The sequence below is a fragment of the Giraffa tippelskirchi genome, chromosome 8, assembly GCF_054371585.1.
Source record: "Giraffa tippelskirchi isolate mGirTip1 chromosome 8, T2T-mGirTip1v1.2.pri, whole genome shotgun sequence".
Classification (NCBI taxonomy): domain Eukaryota; kingdom Metazoa; phylum Chordata; class Mammalia; order Artiodactyla; family Giraffidae; genus Giraffa; species Giraffa tippelskirchi.
In genome coordinates this window covers 133,399,821-133,421,360 of record NC_137282.1, presented here as the reverse complement: position 1 = coordinate 133,421,360, position 21,540 = coordinate 133,399,821, and the positions used below count along the sequence as shown (strand labels likewise).

General features: G+C 52.7%; 4 protein-coding genes across 9 annotated transcripts in view; 3 read left to right on the top strand and 1 right to left on the bottom strand.

The window, feature by feature from the left end:
• Positions 1–3,831, top strand: part of XPO5 (exportin 5) — a 43,477-nt gene extending 39,646 nt beyond the window's left edge. For 3 of the 6 annotated variants that reach the window (XM_081518840.1, XM_081518838.1, XM_081518837.1), the window contains 5 exons: positions 208–290; positions 723–830; positions 964–1,101; positions 1,249–1,413; positions 1,562–1,723. In XM_081518840.1, the coding sequence (XP_081374966.1) occupies positions 208–290; positions 723–830; positions 964–1,101; positions 1,249–1,413; positions 1,562–1,696 (629 nt within the window). In that variant the 3' untranslated portion in view covers positions 1,697–1,723. Of the gene's footprint in view, positions 1–207; positions 291–722; positions 831–963; positions 1,102–1,248; positions 1,414–1,561 lie in introns of all 6 variants that reach the window. The other 3 variants (XR_014061853.1, XR_014061852.1, XM_081518841.1) reach the window with 2 other exon arrangements.
• POLR1C (RNA polymerase I and III subunit C) lies at positions 3,712–10,520 on the bottom strand. The gene is made up of 9 exons (XM_081518889.1): positions 10,431–10,520; positions 10,240–10,311; positions 5,708–5,815; positions 5,363–5,495; positions 4,957–5,076; positions 4,719–4,871; positions 4,415–4,564; positions 4,182–4,298; positions 3,712–4,068 (listed from the first exon to the last, which is right to left on the bottom strand). Exons 1-9 carry the CDS (start codon positions 10,497–10,499, stop codon positions 3,950–3,952), a joined length of 1,041 nt encoding a protein of 346 aa, XP_081375015.1. The 5' UTR covers positions 10,500–10,520; the 3' UTR covers positions 3,712–3,949.
• Positions 10,521–10,667: 147 nt separating this feature from the next.
• Positions 10,668–16,222, top strand: YIPF3 (Yip1 domain family member 3). Its single transcript, XM_081518890.1, has 9 exons — positions 10,668–10,892; positions 11,498–11,695; positions 11,889–11,995; positions 14,493–14,538; positions 14,679–14,771; positions 14,930–15,061; positions 15,248–15,361; positions 15,529–15,652; positions 15,751–16,222. Exons 1-9 carry the CDS (start codon positions 10,812–10,814, stop codon positions 15,897–15,899), a joined length of 1,044 nt encoding a protein of 347 aa, XP_081375016.1. The 5' UTR covers positions 10,668–10,811; the 3' UTR covers positions 15,900–16,222.
• Positions 16,223–17,839: 1,617 nt separating this feature from the next.
• LRRC73 (leucine rich repeat containing 73) lies at positions 17,840–21,268 on the top strand. The gene is made up of 6 exons (XM_081518891.1): positions 17,840–18,713; positions 19,332–19,492; positions 19,844–19,966; positions 20,352–20,452; positions 20,593–20,815; positions 20,946–21,268. Exons 1-6 carry the CDS (start codon positions 18,442–18,444, stop codon positions 21,014–21,016), a joined length of 951 nt encoding a protein of 316 aa, XP_081375017.1. The 5' UTR covers positions 17,840–18,441; the 3' UTR covers positions 21,017–21,268.
• Positions 21,269–21,540: the final 272 nt, after the last annotated feature.

Below are 21,540 nucleotides of genomic sequence, written 5' to 3'. Positions count from 1 at the left end.
AAAAAAATTGTCTTGCAAGTATACAGTTAGATGTATCTGCCATGGGCCAGGGCTTCTATACCCTCTCATGAGCCTAACGGGCTGTCCCAGTACCTATAACCACCAGTCAGCCCAGGATCCTCACTCCACTTTACTCCAGGCTTCTGTCAGAAAGGACAGCCTGTGTTCTGAAAGGATGAACCTTAACATTCTGCTCTCTGCTTACAGATGAAGAGATGATGGCCACGGAGGTAGCCCCCTCGGCCATGGCGGAGCTTACAGACCTGGGGAAATGCCTGATGAAGCATGAGGTGGGTGGAGGGGCAGGTGAGGTTCTCTCCTTGCCCTGCTGCATAGCCCGCATCCACTTTACTCACTTTCTGGTACCATCAGGAGGGTATTTTGGTAATATTTCTTCATATGGGAAAGGCACAAGGCCCTGGTGTTCCCATGCTGGCGTGGGTCAAGGCTCAGATAAACACCCAGGCACATCGCCACCAGGCCCCAGTGTTCAGCTTCCCCGAGCCTGGGTTCTGTCTCTTTCCTGCACAGGTTTTCTTTTCTATACTGGTTGGTTCCTGTTTTTGATGGCCTGATAAGACATAGCAGAAATAAACTCACATCTCTTCAGTAGCTGCTTTTATCATTTTCTTGCTTACCTATTGAAATGCTAGCTCCTGATGCATAATACAGAGAACATTGTGCTTGAGTTCTCATTGTATCCCTTCATCCTTTTCCCTTAGGATGTTTGTACAGCCCTGTTAATTACGGCCTTCAACTCCCTGGCCTGGAAGGACACTCTGTCCTGCCAGAGGACGACCACACAGCTCTGCTGGCCTCTGCTCAAACAAGTATGGTTCCTCATCCCTCCTTCTCACCCCTTATGAAATGCTGGGGTCATGGGGATTGAATCAGTTGGACGAACTGGGGTGCTGGGGCCTTCAGAGAGTCTCCCTTCGGCCCTGAGCATAGCTGTCTCCCCAGGTGCTGTCAGGGACACTGCTCGCAGATGCTGTTACATGGCTGTTCACCAGCGTGCTGAAGGGCTTACAGACACATGGGCAGCACGACGGCTGCATGGCTTCCCTGGTCCACCTGGCCTTCCAGATATATGAGGCACTGGTGAGTGGAGAAAGCCTGCGGGCAGGATGGCTGCAGCTTGATCCCTCACAGGCCGCTTCCAGTCACTTGGGCCTTGTGCTGCCTCTGAGACGTGGGTGTGGCAGGGCCCAGACCATGCCATTGAGTGGGTTTATCCCTACTTCTCAGCGGCCCAGGTACCTGGAGATAAGAGCTGTGATGGAGCAGATTCCGGAAATTCAGAAGGACTGTCTGGACCAGTTTGACTGCAAGCTGTTGAACCCCTCTCTGCAGAAAGTGGCTGACAAGCGCCGGAAGGACCAATTCAAGCGCCTCATTGCTGGGTGCATTGGGGTAGGTCTCGCATTTTCCATAGTACTCCCAACCACCTTTGCAGTCGCCTCAGAAACCAGCTGTGGTCATGCCCATTTTGGTAAGATAATCCTTAGAATAACCCACTACTCGAGCCCCAGCATTAGTTCTTTCTCTTTGTCTTCCACAGAAACCCCTGGGCGAGCAATTCCGGAAAGAAGTTCACATTAAGAATCTTCCCTCACTTTTCAAAAAACCAAAGCCAATGCCAGAAACAGAAGCGCTGGACGAGGAGGGCGGCCTGGCCACCATCTTTGAACCCTAAATCAAGCTGTTGCGCATCCTTCCTCGACCTTTATTGTCATCTCTTCTTCCCCTGTGTAGCTGATCTCTAGGCCCCTCTCCACTGCCACCTCACTTTCCACCGTCGTCAGCCTGGAGAGAGATCCAGGGCTGGAGCTGGAGAGAGCAGGCCCTGTTTAGGGCCGGAAGTCATTGTGCTCAAGTATCAAGAGCGGGAGTCAGGGCTTACACCATTCTGTCTAGATTTCCCAGGTATCTCCCATCCTCTTTGGAGTTTTGCCTTTTCCCAGAGAGAAAAGCTAGAGCAGAGGGGCCCTTCTCCCCAAGCCCTCCCATGCCCAGGCAGCCATACACCTGTGCAGAGTGGTAACTACGGGCGCTACACCCAACGCTGTGACCAGCCAGGCTTGTGGCGAGGGCTCAGCCCTGAACTACTTGTGCCAGAGTTTCTCCTGGGTCATTGAGTGTTCCACTGAGCCCCCTTGCTGCTGGGCTGACAAGAACTTTCCCCATTCTCCAGGGGCATATTTGGGTCAGGTGCTGAACTGAATTTGGCCAGTTCCCACTTTGTTTTGAGCAAGAATCTGGTCACCTGAGGGGATCCGTGGTATGAGCCACTGCTAAGCTCTGGTACAGTATCAAACATTAGTACCTTCAGGGACCAGGGCTGGGCCAGGGTCTATAGTGCTAACATCCCTTAGAGCTCAGTTTGTCCCGCCATGAACTCAAGTGTTGTTTTCCCAGCCCCCAGGGTCCACTCAGACACAAGAGCCACAGTACCCTACCTAGTGTCATGTGATGTCACTGGCATTTAAGGATAAATCCAGACCAACTAGGCTGTATCTGTGACAAGCAGCTAGCTAAGCCACTGGTCTCTCCTAGGACTAGCTGAGTCCAGGTGCCTTCAAAAATCTCATGGTCTTTCGGGTCCTGGTCACTTCCCTCGGGCCATTTCCAGAAGAAAAAAACATGCCTTCCCATCAGAGCCTATATTGTGAGTCTCCAGTCTGTTCTAGACATCACTGGATGGCCCTATAAGCAGAGGGGACGTGGGTGTGGGAATCAAGTTAATCTACACGGAAACCATTTTCAGTGTTCACGTGCTCCCCACAGAGGCCTGGCATCAATCCAGTCCACTGACCAGGCTTTTCAGTGAGAGCAAGTGAGACAGCATGGACTGAAGCTGCAGCTCTTAGCTGGTGTGGCCGCAGGCCAGGCGGGGGCAGGAAGAGGTGAAGCTGGAGAGACTCGGGAGTCCGTGTGGCACCCTCTGTGGCACAGGCTGGGTCCCCTCTTCCTGGGTGGTGCTTTGGGCTTCCTGTCCACTGTGAAGGCCATCTCCGCATGTTTCCCTCCAGATTTATCAGCTGCCTACTCTTTGTGGTGGGGCTGTGGAGGGTATAGTTGTATTTATTGTGTTGTAATATTTTTAACATCCAGTGACTTCATGCTAGAAGTTTTCTATTGTTTATATAACCTTTTTGTAGAAACATTTAACTGAAGCACATCTGCATGTCAGTAAAAATCTCAGTTTCATACAGAAAGGGCCCCATCTGCCTTTTTCAAACCAGTGACACACTCCAGGGTCGCGGTTCCTCACGAGCATCTTGCCAAGGGGGCTGGACAGGGGCAACTGACTAGTAGACCTGCTCCATTAGGCCCTCTGAACTAAGAACAGCATGCCAGCTAGAGGATTTCTCTCCCTGACACGGAGACCAGGTAGTCCTCGCGTCCTCTCGGAGTGTCACTGGTGGCCACTAGACCTGACCCCGAGGGGCTGTCCAAAGAGAACTGTTCTTCCTGCCTGTGACTTGACTGCCATGGCACACCCTCTTTTCTCTCAGGAACATCCTCATATCCAGGAAATAGGTGAGCAGCACACAGTATTTTCCCCCCATTTGGCATTCTCACGGGGCTTCAGACATACTTGGCCCTGACCTGCAGTCACATCTGAGCCCAGAATTCCTAACTGCTAAATAATGCCAGATTCTTCTGAGGTGGGGCCCCCTGTTTCTGGATGGAAACTGAAGAAAAGGGTTTTTGTCTGGATGTGAATTTATTTACACCAAGGCCTTACAAAGGCATAAAAGTCACACTTTGTGGCACATTTAACAAAATGTATTGACTGAAAATAAAGCTGGAATTGTCCCCAGGAAACCCAGGCCCCCGAGTCTCTCTGGGCTCTCTGTAGCAGTCCTGTGGGGGCAGGGGAGAACCTAGTCTCCAGCTTGCCTCAGGAATCTCCGATGCCGGCCATACCAAGTCCAGCGCAGCCTTAGTCCATCTGAACCGCATCCAGTTCGTCCAAGAACCGCCGGCACTTGCCCATCAGCACCTTGATGGCTTCACTCACCAGCACGTCTGGTGGCAACACCCCTGTGGACTCAACAGAAACTGGGGAGCAGAGAGAAACGTGCCTTACACATTCTGCTCGATTCCACATCTGACCTCCAGGAAACTGCGGCACCAGAGAACCACCGCCGCCCCACCCTCAACGTGAAACTCACAGATATAATGGTCTCGAACACGTGCAAGCCGTACAACCTTCTTCAGCTTCTCATTCCGGAAGACTTCCCTGCTGAAGGTATCTAGCCGGGGATTGGCAACTCTGGCCACCTTTTTACCTAATGAAAACAAACCATATTATAAATACATGAGCCCACAGCTTGAATTTCTCTCTGCTACCTTCAAAGGAAATACACTTAAGGGCTGGGCTTACGCAGCATCCCAAATCCCGTACCTTGGACTTCCTGCACCTCAATAACACCAGGTGAGAAGCAGCGGCTCAGCTCTTCCGCCGCCTCCCCTTCCACAGGCTCCAGCAGGGTAATGGCTGGCAGGAGCCTGTAACTGGCTGTTGCCACAGGTGAAAACTTGGCATGATCTTTGCCTGGAGGAAAGAGGGCACTCAGAGCCTGGGAGGAGACCCTTCTTCACATTCCCTAAGCTACTGAGCAAAGGTCCATCGGCCTTCTGCCTGTGGGGAACATCTCAGCCGAGTTCCTTGGTCATATCTCACCGACAGGGTAATCAAAAGGTCTCACCAATGCCCTTGACACAGTGCATGAGCAGGTCAATCTCCTGACCAGGCCGCAGCTGAGCAATGAGGATGTCGTCGTGTACCGGGCGGATGGTGCCCTCCGGGAAGAGGTCAGCCTGGTTCCCCAGGGGCACCCATGTCATGTGCCTGGTGTACACTGTGGGAGGAAGCACATCACACCCAAGTCCCTAAAACTAGCGCCCACCAAGGAGCGAGCCCTCTTCCTCTCCCCCGGTGCTCACCTTTGTGGTTGACATAGAGCTCATTGGGGTCAGAGGAGTCTTTAGCAGCGTGGGGGTTCCGAGTGCACCTGACCTGCAGCCGAAACTGCAGGGTATCTATCTCCGTGCCTTCTTCATCTCCTGCACAGAGGGAGAAGGTGGGGGCTCTTACAGAGCTAATGGGGACATCAGCACCGGGCACTACGCCGACTGCCTGCCATACATCTCTCTCATTCTCTGGGCAAACAGGAAGGGCGAGGGCAAGTGTTCTCACAGAGAAGAGCACAGATGCACCCCAACATTGGTAACGGGACTAGGGTCCCAAGGTAGATAATAGAGGATTCAAACACAGGCAGTCTGATTCCAGAATCCCCTTCAGAGGAGCACGGCCCCCCTTTTCCCCAAATTCATTTTTTCAAACCCTCACCTTGGTTCCGATATTCAAAAAGACGGGGGTCGGCATGAATGGGGATGAGGCCCAGGCGGTGGGCGAGGATCTCATCCTGGACGATGGACGTGTTGTTGTACACCAGGACCTTCTCCACAGCCATGGTCGGCACCTGCCCAAGGGGAGAGACCCTGCAGTCCCCCCATCAACTCCCCCGTCTCCAGATACAGGGAGAGAGAGACCTCATCCTAGAACACTTGATGAAAAGTTTGCAAAGAATGAGCAGGAGGAATGGTCGGCAACACTGCAAGAACACCGCTTGAGACAATTCTCCAAGTGAGGTCCCCCCCACAACCCCACCTTTGCCACTGTGCCCACCAATACCTCAGCTAACAGAATGCGCCGAAACGCATTGGCAATGGCTGCGTCGATTCCCACCATGTCAAACTCCAACGAGTTTTCATCCATGTGTACCACATCCACGCGGAAATTCTAAACGGACAGGAGAAACACTAAATGAAGCCTGTTCTCTGTATACTCAATACCTCCCTCACCTGATATTCCCCTCAAAAACCTCCCTTTGCCCAGATGTCCCTCATTAGACCTCACTTTCTCCCCCAATCCTTCATTAAATTTTGGAAAAACTTTCATTTTTTATCTTCCCTTCATTTAAAACCCTCTGCAGGGACTTCCCTGGTGGTCCAGTGGTTGATGTAGCAGGCACATAGGTTCGATCCCTGGTCCAGGAAGATCCCACGCACCATGGAGCAACTAAGCCCATGAACCACAACTACTGAGCCAGCACTCTAGAGCCCATGCTCCACAGCAAGAGAAGCCCCTGCAATAAGAAGCCTTCCCACTGCAGCTAGAGAGCAGCCCCCGCTCACTGCAACTAGAGAAAGCCCAGGCACATTAATCAAAGACCAAGCACAACCAAAAATAAAGTTTTCTTACAAATTCCTTAAAAAGTAAAAAAATAAATAAAACCCTCTGCAATATGGCTTCCAGCCACATTCACAGAGGCTATGTTACTAAGAACAGGCTCATATACTGCTCACCCATTTGACACTACTCAACTTTTATCTTACTATACACCTCTGCTACACCTGGCATTGTTGAGAGAAGCCTGTTTCCAAATTCGGCTGCCTTGATTTCAGAGCGCCAATCTTCTCCTCCTCGTCTGATCAATCCTTCTAAATTCACAGTCTTCTGCTGCTAAGTCGCTTCAGTCATGTCCGACTCTGTGCGACCCCACAGACAGAAGCCCACCAGGCTCTACCATCCCTGGGATTCTCCAGGCAAGAACACTGGAGTGGGTTGCCATTTCCTTCTCCAATGCATGAAAGTGAAAAGTGAAAGGGAAGTCGCTCAGTCATGTCCGACTCCTAGCGTCTTCTACCTACCATATAAATGTTACTGTTTCCCAAGTTTTTGTCTCTCTCCGGGGTGACCTCAATCCTGCTCGTGGTTTCAGCAATTATCTATATGAACAACTCTTTTATATGTGTGTGTATATATATATATATATATATATATATATAAACAGTTTGCTGGACTTCACTCACAGGAAGCTGAACGCCTTAACATTCCCCTTCCCTAGAATGATTTCTCATCACTAAATGACCACCACCCATCAGAGGAGTAATTTTACACTCCCTGCTAACAGCCTATATCCAAACAACCACCAAATTTACCTTTCGTCTCCCCTGTGCTCTATTTTCATCATCACAATCTTCATTTCTGCCTTCAGCCTCAACTTCCCTATGCAACTGTCACAAATTGTGCACACCCCACAGGACAAGCCTCAAATCCATTCTCTCTCTACCTCTAAGCTTGCAGATATGATCATACTTGCTTAAGAATTCTTCCAGAGCTCCCTATCACCTCTGGTGCCTACAATCTTGCCTATCACTGAACTGCTTGGACACTCCTCAGCCTCGGCTCCTTGTTCAAGGCTGAACTTAGATGTCATCTCCTTCAGGAAATCTTCCATACCTCTGCTCCCCATTCCCATTCTGGATTAAGTGTCTGTGTGGGATACTCCCCTCCAAAACAATCCCGACCTCCACCCCACTCCCATCATCCCTTTTTGCTTTCAGCTGCCTTTACTGCATTACACTAGAGTTATTTGTTTATGTTAGCCTCATCATACACAGACATTAGGCAAAAGGCAAAGCCACCTCTCCTTGTTTTGCACTGAATGAGATGATGAAGCATGGAGGAATGGCATTAGGAATAGGAATTAAACCTTGATTAAACTTTGTGACACCTGTATAGGAAACCCTGACTTAGAAACCCAACAGAGCTTGGCCAAGCATGCGCAATGAGGAGGCCCAGGCTTCTATACAACCTTCCACACCTTGTGCTTCACTCTAAGGGAAAATTAAGGGGAAAAAGGCTCTTAGTGTGGTGGCTTTAGGAGACAGATGCACAAGAGAAGCTGTTATAACCAAGTGTGATCAAGATCCCACCCATCCTCCCAACAATAAATAGACCATCCCTAACCAAAGAAGTCAAGTGGGCCTTAGGAAGCATTACTATGAACAAAGCTGGTGGAGGTGATGGAATTCCAGTTGAACTATTTAAAATCCTAAAAGATGATGCTGTTAAAGTGCAGCACTCAATATGCCAGCAAATTTGGAAAACTAAGCAGTGACCACAGGACTGGAAAAGGTCAGTTTTCATTCCAATCCCAAAAAAGAACAATACCAAAGAATGTCCAAACTACCCCACAACTGCACTCATTTCACATGCTAGCAAGATTATGCTTAAAATTCCCCAAGCTAGGCTTCAACAGTATGTGAACCGAGAACTTCCAGATGTTCAAGCTGGATTTAGAAAAGGCAGAGGAACCAGAGATCAAATTGCCAACATCCTCTGGATCATAAAAAAAGCAAGGAAGTCCAGAAAAACATTTACTTCTGCTTCAATGACTAAGCTAAAGCCTTTGACTGTGTGGATCACAACTGAAAAATTAAAGAGATGAGAAACACCAGACCACATTACCTGCCTCCTGAAAAACCTGTATGCAGATCAAGAAGCAATAGTCAGAACTGCAGATGGAACAACAGACTGGTTCAAAATTGGGGAAGGAGTATGTCAAGGCTGTGTATTGTCACCCTGCTTATTTAACTTATATGCAGAGCACTGGATGAAGCACAAGCTGCAGTCAAAATTGCCTGGAGAAATATCAACAACCTCAGATGTGTAGGTGACACCATCTTAACCACAGAAACTGAAGAGGAACTAAAGAGCCACTTGATGAAGGTGAAAGCAGAGAGTGAAAAAGCTGGCTTAAAACTCAACATTCAAAAAACTAAGATCATGGCATTTGATCCCATCATTTCATAACAAACAAATGGGGGAAAAAATGGAAACAGTGACAGACTTCATTTTCTTGGGCTCCAAAGTCACTGCGAATGGTGACTGCAGCCTTGAAAGACACTTGCTCTTTGGAAGAAAAGCTATGACAAAGCTAGACAGCATATTAAAAAGCAGAGACATCACTTTGCTGACAAAGGTCCATATAGTCACAGCTATGGTTTTTCCAGTAGTCGTGCAAGGATGTGAGAGAAGGGTGAGTGCCAAAGAACTGATGCCTTCAAATTGTGGTGCTGGAGAAAACTCTTGAGAGTCCCTTAGACAACAAGGAGATCAAATGATCAAACCAGTCAATCCTAAAAGAAATCAACCCTGAATATTCATTGAAGGACTGAGGCTGAAGCTGAAGCTCCAATACTTTGGCCACATAATGCCAAGAGCTGACTCACTGCAAACGAGTGATGCTGGGAAAGACTGAGGGTAAGAGGAGAAGGGGGTGACAGAGGATGAGATGGTTGGATGGTATCACTGACTCAACGGACATGAGTTTGAGCAAACTACGGGAGATACTGAAGGACAGGGAAGCTTGGCGTGCTGCAGTCCCTGGGGTCACAAAGAGTCAGACACCACTGAGAAACTGAACAACAACAACAAAGAAACCTGCACCCATTCAAGGAATTAAAATAAAGGAGGGGGGCTAGAAAGACCCTCAGGTGGGCTCCTCACTCGTGTGGACACCCACATTCTGTGAGTGCCTACTTTCCTTTCTCCTTAACAAATTGCTTCGTTGTTCTCTCTACACCTCAATTTCTGTGTGTGACTTTTTTTTACACTCCCTGTCCAAATTCTTTTGGACAAGTAGAATAAGAACCTGGACCTTTAATTTAGCCTGTCCCACATCACAAGTGTGGTAGGAGATAGACGGGCTCCAGTTGAGGAATTTACTATCAGCCTCCTGTTTGCCCTCCGAAAACGGAAGAAAAAACAGAAACAGAGTCAACAGACAGTCTTTGTCTCTTGTAAACATCTTGAAGAAATAAGGACAGAGCAAGGCAAAATCCCTCGTCAGAGCAAGGCAAAATCCCTCGTCTGAGCAAGGATTAAGGGATCTCCGCTTCCCCCTTTTTAGGATAAGGAAGGTACATCACAACTGCAGAAAGGTTACTTGGGGTCAAAAGTCAGAGGGTAATTCCAGGCCATAATGAGTCTTCTCTTCCCAAAAGCTTTCACGTCCAGATCCATCTTGGCTAAGGGGTGAGTGTGCACCCCATAGGAGGGTCCTGCCCGTGTGCCTTTCTACATGTACTTTTCTTTTCAACAGACTTCGTACTTTACTCTGTACCTTCTGCCTCCTCGCCTGAATTCGTTCTTGACTAAGCAGACAAGGACTAGGGACTCTAGCCCTAACTGCTGGTTCTGTGGTCGTGGTTAGGACTCCCGGTGGGGGAAACTAAGAACCTGCTTCCAGCTACCGCCCTCTGCTGCTTGCTGCAAGCTGCCCTTTTCTGCTGCGCCTTGGAAATTACAAGGACAGCTTCTAAAGCACAGGTTGCTCATATCACAAAGTCCGATCCCACAGTTCCAGCTCCACCTACCTTCTCAAAGCGGTCCTGGTCCCAGGCATCATCGTAGCCGGAATAGTTACCGGGAAAGTCAGTGGTATGAACCTAGAGCAAAGAGAGACGAGAATGTCCGCGAAGGGGCAGCGAGGCCAAGCCCGTCCCCACTCTGACCCCAGCTCATTCCTGATTCACTCTGCTCCCGAGCTGAAGGCCGCAAGACTTACATTGCGAACCCCGAACTCCCCTAGAACCACGCGAGTCCTCATTTCCTCCACAGCCTGGGCCGCCGCCATCTTCAACTCCTCCACGTGACCAGAGTACCTAACTGATGCGTGCGCACTAGTCATCCGCCTCCGTTTCCGTAGCAACGCACCACCTCCTAGAATCTTAAATATCGCGAGACTGTGCCTTGCCTCCGTCCACGTCCCCAGCTACCGGAAGTCAGGCTGAGCCAAACATCCGGGTTTCTTTTTTTTTGCGTTCCGGCCCCTCGTACCTTTCTTTCTCGTCCCTAGACCTGTCCCTCTCTCAGGCCTACGTCTCTCCCACTCCTCCTCCGCGCGCGGGAGAAGCGCGGGCTTCAGCGACGGGAGCCCTCGAGGGACATGGCAACTCCGGCGGCGCCGGCTGGCGGCGCCCGAAACGGGGCCGGCTCGGAATGGGGAGGGTTCGAAGAAAACATCCAGGTAATGGCCCGCAGCCCCAGGGCCGGTAGCCGTCCTGAAGTGTCGTGGGGACTCTCCCTCAGAGCCTGGAAGTCTGGTCTATTTGCAACACTATTTCTCTTCTTTGAGTCTTCGTGCACAAGAAAGGCAGTGGGACTAGTGCTGATCTTAAAGGTCCAGATTGTTACTCCAGCCAGGGGGCCTTAGGTATCTGAGCCCAGTTGCTCTTGCTTTCCACAAGTTAAAGAAAGTCAGTCGGAGTCAGGCATAGCGGGAGGCGGGAGTGGCCTTGGGGTGGATGGGATTCACTAGCCAAAGCCACACTTGGTGCGCATAGCCTTGTTTTGGGGTTGGGAGAGATAAAGGAAATGGGCACTTTGCAGCCCTTTGGGGCCTTGGTAGGGAAGGTAGGAAAAAGCCGTGTATGGAAGACAGGGACTAGGTTCCCCAGACGAACAGAGAACCAAACAACCAGGGGTTCTGAGACCAAATGAGGGGAAGAAAGTGGCATGATCTGTGGTGATTTCAAGTCCTATCCCCTAGCCCCAAACCTTGTGGTGAACAGAGGAGGACTTAACTGGATAAAGCAGAAAGGTCCTGTACTCTAGGATCTGTTGTCTTCACAGGGTGGGGGCTCAGCAGTGATTGACATGGAGAACATGGATGATACCTCAGGCTCCAGCTTCGAGGATATGGGTGAGCTGCATCAGCGCCTGCGTGAGGAAGAAGTGGATGCTGATGCAGCTGCCGCTGAAGAAGAGGATGGGGAGTTTCTGGGGATGAAGGGCTTTAAGGGACAGCTGAGCCGGCAGGTGGCTGATCAGGTAAGCAAAATTGGCTCCCTGACATGTGGAAAAGTATACCCAGGAGGCCTCTGGTTCTGGAGTTGGTGTTGGTGAAGTTCACCCCAGGTTGTCCACTTCAAACCATGTTGAAATCAGATAAAAAATAAGTAACAGAGCATAGAGCCAAGAGTTTGACAGTACCCTTCCACCCCACCCATCTTCCTTGCTATAGATGTGGCAGGCAGGGAAGAGACAAGCCTCCAGAGCCTTCAGCTTGTATGCCAACATCGACATCCTGAGACCCTACTTTGATGTGGAGCCGGCCCAGGTGCGAAGCAGGTGAGGATCCTCTTGACAGAAACTGCCCTCCTAACACCTAGTCCTTCATCCAAACTACAACTAGACATCAGACCCTTAGACTGCCCTCGTCATGACCCAGCCACCCCATACCTCTTATCATGGAACAGGGCATGGTGATAACACACTGCCTTCCTCCTCTTCTCCGTCTAATAAACTACTCACCTTCCCTCAAAGCTTGGCTCAAATGTCACTTCCTTTGCTCCCCGTCCCCAGTTTGTCCTTTCCTGGTGCTCCACTAGGGCCCTGCACTTCTAACAGGTAACATTTCAGCAGTGCTGTACTTCCTTATTCCTGGGTCTCTCTTTCCAAAGACTTCCTCAGAAGCAGGCTCTGTTTTGTTTACTTTTCTATTCTCAGGACCAGAACAGTCTCTGAATCTGAAAATCAGTACATAGTTGTTGAATGACTTAAGAACTGGATTTAACCTTGGCTTGGTTCTTTGTTCAACCTTTAATTCAACTCAGTTCAGTTCAGTAGCTCAGTTGTGTCCGATTCTTTGAGACCCCATGAATCACAGCACACCAGGCCTCCCTGTCCATCACCAACTCCCGGAGTTTACCCAAACTCATGTCCGTCGAGTCGGTGATGCCATCCAACCATCTCATCCTCTGTCATCCCCTTCTCCTCCTGCCCCCAATCCTTCCCAGCATCAGGGTCTTTTCCAGTGAGTCAACTCTTCCCATGAGGTGGCCAAAGTATTGGAGTTTCAGTTTCAGTATCAGTCCTTCCAGTGAACACCCAGGGCTGATCTCCTTTAGGATGGACTGGTTGGTTCTCCTTGCAGTCGAAGGGACTCTCAGGAGTCTTCTCCAGCACCACAGTTCAAAAGCATCAATTCTTCGGTGCTGAGCTTTCTTCACAGTCCAACTCTCACATCCATACATGACTACTGGAAAAACCATAGCCTTGACTAGACGGACCTTTGTTGACAAAGTAACGTCTCTGCTTTTTAATATGCTATCTAGGTTGGCCATAACCTTCCTTCCAAGGAGTAAGCGTCTTTTAATTTCATGGCTGCAGTCACCATCTGCAGTGATTTTGGAGCCCAAAAAAATAAAATCTGACACTGTTTCCACTGTTTTCCCATTTATTTGCCATGAAGTGATGGGACCAGATGCCATGATCTTAGTTTTCTGAATGTTGAGCTTTAAGCCAACTTTTTCACTCTCCTCTCTCACTTTCATCAAGAGGCTTTTTAGTTCCTCTTCACTTTCTGCCATAAGGGTGGTATCATCTGCATATCTGAGGTTATTGATATTTCTCCTGGCAATCTTGATTCCAGCTTGTGCTTCCTCCAGCCCAGCGTTTCTCATGATGTACTCTGCATATAAGTTAAATAAGCAGGGTGACAATATACAGCCTTGACATACTCCTTTTCCTATTTGGAACCAGTCTGTTGTTCCATGTCTAGTTCTAACTGTTGCTTCCTGACCTGCATACAGGTTTCTCAAAAGGCAGGTTGGGTGGTCTGATATTCCCATCTCTTTCAGAATTTTCCACAGTTTATTGTGATCCACACAGTCAAAGGCTTTGGCATAGTCAATAAAGCAGAAATAGATGTTTTTCTGGAACTCGCTTGCTTTTTCGATGATCCAGCAGATGTTGGCAATTTGATCTCTGGTTCCTCTGCCTTTTCTAAAACCAGCTTGGACATCTGGAAGTTCACAGTTCACGTATTGCTGAAGCCTGGCTTGGAGAATAGTACTTATCAAATACCCACTACCACTTAGCAAGTATTTACTAAGCTTTGGCTGTGCATCAAGCAGTGTAGTTGTGTCTGGGAGCCTTAGACACAAGATGGAATGCCTTACCCTCAAGGGCAGCCCTCAAGCACTCATTTGCCGTCAAGGGACACACCCAGGCGGGACCCCTGACCCAGGGTTGGCTGGAGGGTTGGACAGGGTAGCTTTCTCAGAAGTAAAATCCAGTCAAGATCTAAGGTACTATTAGGAGCTACTCACTTAAGAAGTGGGGGAGTTTTTGGTACTTCTGTTTGTCTTGCCTGGAATTTTAATACCACTTCAAATATATTTCTCAAGAAAATGCTCAGTGGTATCTGGAGGGATGATAAGTAGGAAGAGGCAGGGGGCACCCTGGTTCTCTCAAGTGACAACTTTCCTTCTAATCATTTCCCGGGGGTTTATCTTTACATCTCTGCTGAGGTTTGCGTGTCTTTTAAAGGGGAACAGGTCACATAGGTAAATGGCCAAGCCCTCCCAAAGGCCCAGGGGGCTCTCTGGATTCTCCATGTTGCTGCTGCATCAGTCGGCACAGCGTCAGGGCTGTTTTTCCTGGAAGCATTGTCGGCGCAGGGTAGTGATTTCCTCGACCATCTGTCTTTACTACCCTCTTTTTCCTTCCCATCTAGCATGTTCTCTTCAGTTAGCGAGATGAGTAAGATTCAGGCTTTCCAGAACCTCTTAGCCTAGTGCCGTGTCTGCTCTTACCTGCTCTCCTCTCTCCTCTCCCCTCCCAGGCTCCTGGAATCCATGATCCCTATCAAGATGGTCAGCTTCCCTCAGGTGAGTAGGGGGACGTAGCATGTCTGGAAGTGCCGGGGGAGGAACTGGGGCAGAGGGTGGGGCCACCAGGCGAAGCCCCGGAAGACATCAACAGAAGAGCCATTGTACCCCCCAGCCTGAATGAGTTGGTATATTGACAGAAAATTGCAGGTGAGCTCTACGGACCTCTCATGCTTGTCTTCACGCTGGTGGCCATCCTCCTCCATGGGATGAAGACGTCTGACACCATTATCGTAAGCAGGACAGAGGACCTTGGGGGTGGCGGTGACTGAAATGAGTTGAAAGCTGCCCACAGAGACATGGTGGATAGAAGCAGCCCCTGAGAGAGGAGGCCTTGGGTGAGACTGAGACCAGAGGCCTCACAGGACTAATTAGAGCCTTCACCCAACAGCGGGAGGGCACCCTGATGGGCACAGCCATTGGCACCTGCTTCGGCTACTGGCTAGGCGTCTCGTCCTTCATTTACTTCCTCGCCTACCTGTGCAACGCGCAGATCACCATGCTCCAGATGCTGGCACTGCTGGTAAGGAGTCCAGCACAGTGTTGGGCAAGTGTGAGCTAAAAGAGTAACCAGGCTCTGGTCTGCACCTGTCCTAGGGCCCCAGGGCCTGGAATGGGGTGAGTTGGCCAGTGGACCATTTATTTTTCAAGGTCCCCACGAGGCCAGCTCAGTCTGAGCGACTTTCCTCTCCACCATCCTCCTTCCTAGGGCTACGGCCTCTTCGGACACTGCATTGTCCTGTTCATCACCTATAACATCCACCTCCATGCCCTCTTCTACCTCTTCTGGCTGCTGGTGGGTGGGTTGTCCACCCTGCGCATGGTAAGCTGGGCAGGAGGTTTCTAGGGGTGGGCTGCCCTACCAGGGAGTTGGGAAAACAGCTCAAAGCTCAAGTGCAATCCCACAGAGAGTTTCTGCTCTGGGTAAGAGTGGCTTCCTCACACCACTCGCTTGGAGCAGGCCTCTGAGCTGTATTCCTGTTTCCCAAGGTGGCCGTGTTGGTGTCACGGACCGTGGGTCCCACACAGCGGCTGCTCCTCTGTGGCACCCTGGCTACCCTGCACATGCTCTTCCTGCTCTACCTGCATTTTGCCTACCACAAGGTGGTAGAGGGTAAGTGACAGGAGGGCCTGGCTGCGGGGAGGGGAAGGACAGCTGCCTAGGGCAGGGCCCTGCCAACCCTCGCTCACTTTCCATCCTCCTCCTTTCAGGGATCCTGGACACGCTGGAGGGCCCCAACATCCCACCCATACAGAGGGTCCCCAGAGACATCCCCGCCGCACTCCCTGCTGCCAGGCTTCCCACCACCGTGCTCAACGCCACAGCCAGGGCTGTCGCCGTGACCCTGCAGTCACACTGACCCCACCTGAAATCCCTGGCCGGCCCCTTTCCCCCAGCGGTGAAGCAGAGGAAGATTAAAGGACAGTACTGATGACATGTGTCTCTTTGATGGGATCTGCAGCTGCCACAGAGCTGTAGCCACTTAAGTATCTCCTCGATGCCTGTCGGGCTTCTGGGGGCACAAGGCTAGGAACTCCTGGCCAGGACTGCAGGGCTCTGCAGCCAGTGCAGAAAGTGGGTCAGCTCCTTGGAGGCCCACTCACCACCTACCCCTTCCTTCCTCTTTATCTCTCCCACATTGTCTTGCTAAATATAGACTTGGTAATTAAAATATTGATTGAAGTCTGGGACTGCAGCTACCCATTCCAGTGGTCCTCCCTGGCATCCTACTTCCTGTGCACTTCCCTGTTCTGTCAGTGGTGGTCATGTCACATGTTCCTCCCTTAAGTATACCCCTATGCAAACAGAATGAAAGTCAGACAGCCCAGGGACTTCCCCTAGCAGACCAGTGGTTAAGACTCTGCACTTCCACTCCAGGGGGCATGGGTTCAGTCCCTGGTCAGGGAACTAAGATCCCACAGGCCACATGGCATAGCCAAAAATATTAATAATAAAGTGGGACAGTCCAGAGTAGATTGACTACATTGAAGACTGCCTGTCCCCGAGGCAGAGGGAGTTAGAATCCATGCAGCATCACGGAGGCCTTAGCTCAAGAACCATGAATCTGATGGAACAGTGCACCCAACTTGACTCTGGGCTCCGTCTCACTCTTGGGATGCCTATGGAGCAGTGACGATTGTACACAACTTTCCAGATGCAACCCCATGTCATAACAAGGTCCTTCAGCACTTGGGTCTTTGTGTAAGGATAATCTCCCTGTGGAAGCTCACATCTGAAGTCAAAGTTGGCTTTGCTCTGGTTATACTGGGGCCAGAGCAACAAAGCTTTCTTCAGTTCTCTCAGTGTTTCTTAAAAGCAATAACCATCCCAAGCACAGCACATGCACCTCCACTAGCCGTTTAATCTGTTCCACCTAAGGAGTTACTTAGGGTGGTTAATGGAAGGAACAGGATCGTTGGCCTCCCTTCACTACTTTGTATGATTCATTTTGTAAAAATTCATTACCCTAGTAAATCTGGGTCAGCATTTCTCCTTTCTAATAAGGGAACTAAGAAACACATGCTTAGGGTTTGCCCTATTATGACTGTATGGGAAGGTCCCTATACTTACCAGTGGACCAAGTTGTAAGTGCACTGCCTGTGTTAAGCTGTGTGCCCTTACTGAAAGCTCCAGCCACCATCCATGGCCGCAAAACTACTCCAGGCCGCCATCCTGGCATCCCTTTCATTTTGGCCACTCCAGTCTCCAGGGGTACTGAGAACGTCGGGGCATCAGCAGCGCCCTGATCACCTGGAAAAGGAGCTGCACCAGCACCTTGCATCTACCTGCGGCTCACCTGCTCCAAGGACCCTTTGAGGTTCCACTGGGCCTGTCAACTCAGGCCGTCTCAGCTGGGACGGGACCCCGGGAGCCGCCGCTGCGACGCAGCCATCATGGCAAGGGGCACGCGGCTGGAATCTCCACGCAGGCGGCGCCTCTCCTCGCGCGGGCGGGGCGAGGCGCAAATTAAAGAGCCCTAGGGACCTCGAAACTGGATGGTGGAGCCGATAGGCGACGGGGAGAGAGGCGTGCCTTGGATCCGGGCGAAGGCACGACGAAAAAATGAGCAAAAGGACCCAGTACACTAATAGTCCCAAACGCCATCTCCACGTGACGTGCCTCTATTCTCCCCTCCCCATCCCCTGCCCGACCCAGGTTTCCACCCGCCTACCTACTCTCCACCTGTCGAATGGCCCCACACCCAGGGGAAGGGCGTCCCCACCTGAACGCCGGGTGTGCGCAAACCTCGCGGGCCCGCGTGGCCTAGGCCGGGCAGGGGGCGGGGCGAGCGGTGGTGACGCAGTCGTTGCCATGGGAACCCGCCGCCCGCTCCGGCTCAGCAGCTTCAGCCGGAGCTGCAGCCCGCCGCCCGCTGCCCGCCTGCCGGCCCGCCGGCCTGCCCGCCTCGGGGTCTCCCTGCGAGGCGGTAGGGGGAGCGGGGCTGGAGGAAGGGAGAGAGCAGATGCGACCTCCGAGGGGAGACTGGTTCCGCGCGTCCTAAGCTGAGGTCCCTGAGCCGCCGCCACAACCGCGAGGGACGAGAACCAGCGCGGAGCAGCGCCTGCCCGTCCCCGGAACGCGCCCCCCGGCCCGTCGCCCAGACACGGACCGCACGGTCCGTCCCAGCTCCAGCGCCGTGCGGTCCCAGCCCGGCCGGCGACCTCGGCGGCTCCCCAATCCCGGCCGGCCCCGGCCCCGGCGCTCCTCTCCGCCGCCGTCGCCGCCGCCGCCGCCGCCACCCCCGCTGCCGCCGCCGCCTCCTGCCCCTCTGCCGCCCCCGCTACCCCCTCTGCGTCCGCGACCCCAGCCCGGGCCCCGACCCCAGCCCCGACCCCGCCCGCGGCCCCGCCAACCTCGGCCACGGCCCGGGCCCCGGCCCCGGCGGCCCAGCTGTGGGTACGATGCTGCCCAGCTCCATCCAGATTTCGGGGGAGCCGCTGTCAGGCGCCGAAGTGCGGGACATCTGCCGCGGCCTGCGCGACAACGCCGTGCGCCTGCTCTCACTGCGCGGCTGCCGTCTCTGCGACCGCGACTTCGGCCGAATCTGCCGGGCCCTGGCAGGGGCCACGTCCCTGGCGCAGCTCAACCTTAACCTGGGCGTCGTGTCCAGCCCCAGCCGCATCAAGCAGCTGGCGGAGGCGCTGAGGACCAACCGCTCTATCCAGTCCCTCTTGTGAGTGTGCTCTCTCGAAAGGGGATCCTGGGCACCATACCCCTCCTCCCACTCCTCTTGCCACCTCCTGTTCCTTCCCACACCTCCTTGTACCTGTCTTTGCACTTGACCTACCTTCTCACCCCTTATTCACGCACCTCTTCTCTCTGACCATACCTCCACCACACCCTCCAAGCTCCTGCCTCATCTCCAGACTGTGAACACCAGCCCCACCCCAAGTGAGATAGGGTACCCACCCGCTTCCTGGCAGGGTCCTCGTACCTCCCAACCCGATCACCCCAAAGGCTTCTCCAGGGCAGCTGGCCCATTCCCAAAGAAGGAATCCTCCCCTGAGGACTAGATCCCTACCCATACATTCTGTCCAAAGTACCACCCCACACGCCCCTTCTCTGTGTTCTGATCTGGAGCCTAGTCCCTGCCCCTGAAAAGAAACAACATTGCTCTTCTAACTGCATTCTTTCAGAATCTAGAACTTTCTTCCTTCCCAGGGCCTCTTCCATGTGCTGTGACCGAGTGTCCTCCTCCCCTCTAGGGCTCACCCTCAGGGAGGCTGCACCTTTCCCCTACAGACAGGGCTGATGATGGCAATAACCTTTGCTCTCTGCTCTTACCCCCTAGCCTGCATGGGAGCCCTCTGACAGACGCAGGGCTGGCCTTGTTGAATCCAGCCCTGGCCCTCCACCCTGCCCTCGTGGCACTGGACCTGGGGGACTGCATGCTGGGTGATGAAGCCATCAACCTCATATGTGGCCTCCTCCCGCCTGATGGGGCCAAGTCTGGTGAGCAGGCGCCCTGCTGAGGGCAAGGGCTGATGTGGCCTTGATGAAAAGCGAAAAACTAAGTGCAGAGGGGAGGGGGCCTGGCCCAGAGAAGAGGGGTCTGACTGTGTGGGTGAGAATGTTTTTCAGATCCTCTCAAGGAGGAAGGGTTGGGGCTGAGCAGGATGGAGACACAGGAATCCAGGCTACAGCGGGCAGGAAGGGCATGTGGCTCTAATGTCCCTGAAGCTCTGTGGAGGGGGTGGCCTGGCTCTCAGTCAGTAGGGACACCCCAAAGAGCCCCAGGTCGGGAAGGGATTGGAGAAAGGCCTGACCTTCCCCATCCTGGCTTCTCACTATGACGCTGCCCAGGCTTGAAGGAGCTGACACTGAGCGCTAACCCCGGCATCACCCCTAAGGGCTGGAGCCGCCTCGCCATTGCAGTGGCCCACAGCTCCCAGGTCCGCGTCCTCAATCTGGACTACAACCCCCTGGGTGAGGCTCACAAAAGTCCCTTTTGATTCTCACCACCCCCCTCACCCCACCTCCAAGAACCTGGGATCATCAGTTGCCATGGTAACCACCACACTGGAGAAGGAAAGGAAAAGGGGGTTGTGGATGGAAGTACAGGAGCCACCGGTGTGGAGGACCAGATGACCAACAGTTAGATCAGAGCGTCCATCACCACCCCCGGGGCCTGGCTGGCTTCATCCATTCAGTGGCCAGTCACAATGCTCCCCTCCTGGCCATCTACCAATTGCCAGCCTTTCCTGGCCTGGGGTGGAATCTCAGGTGTTTAGGGTGATGGGGAGGCTGTGGGGAAGAGTTAGCAGGCCCGCAAATGACTGCAGGTGAGGGTGTGTGTGTGCTGTCTCCCCAGGTGACCACGTGGCAGGGATGCTGGCTGTAGCTGTGGCCTCCAGCCGCACCTTAGAGGTCCTAGACTTGGAGGGCACAGGGCTCACCAACCAGTCAGCTCAGGTGAGAAGTCTTCACGTTGGACCAGGGGTTGAGGTTAGCCTCAACATACATCCCGTGGACATACCGAAGGGGTGGCAGCTTGGAGTCGGAGGAGCCGCCTTAACTGCATTCATCCTTTTCCATATTCTTCCCCACCGCAGACCCTGCTGGACATGGTAGAAAATTACCCTACAGCTCTGCGGAGCCTGGTGTTGGCCGAGAACAGCATTAGCCCGGAGCTGCAGCAGCAGATCTGTGACCTCCTCTCTGAGGGGGAGGAGGAGGAGGAGGTGGCAGGAGGGCCCGGCGACACCCAGGAACGAGAGCGAGCACGGGAGCCTGCTGCCCACCAGAGGGGCAGCAGCTCCTGGACGGGCCCCAGTGGTAAGAGCCCCCAGGGGTTGATCAGAGGCTTGAGACCAGGGAGACGGGGTGTGGGAAACAGGCCACTTCTGTTTGTGGTCCCCAGAGGAAGGATGCATGGTGGTCTGAACACCTCTCCGCCTTTCCACAGATCCCAGCTCTCAGATGGTGCTAATGACATCAGGACTAGGGGACAGTCTGTTGGCTGAGACTGAGATGTGACTCTCCGTTTCTGTGCATCATCACATTTGTGTCTCCAGCACTTTGCCCCAGATGTCAGGGTCAGACCCTGGGGCTTGGGGATGGGGTTGGTGCCTGGGGCTCTGGCAGCTCCTGGCGGTGTGGTGGGAGGCTCTGGAGGCTGTGACTCAACAAAATCCTCGGGGGCAATGGAACCCAAGGCAATGCCTCTGGACTTGTTGGCAGCTCTGGCTGCAGCCCGCTGGCTCGGAAGAGATTTTATGAACTCTGTAACCTGGTGTGTGGCTCTGGTCACTGGGGGTGGCAGTAGGGGAGGAACTGGAAATACCTCTAGACATCACTAGGTGGCAGTGCTGGCCTATGGCCCAAGCCCCAGGTAGTATCCACTGGCCTCAAATGTCTCAAACAGGTCTGGCTCGGGTCTCTGACTTCTAGAACCTGGGTTTTTGGGGTGACACCTTACACAGGCCCTGTAAGGATCATAAGTGAGGTAAAGCGCCCCCAAAACTTGGCTGGACCCTACCCCAAGGAGACTCAGGAGCCCT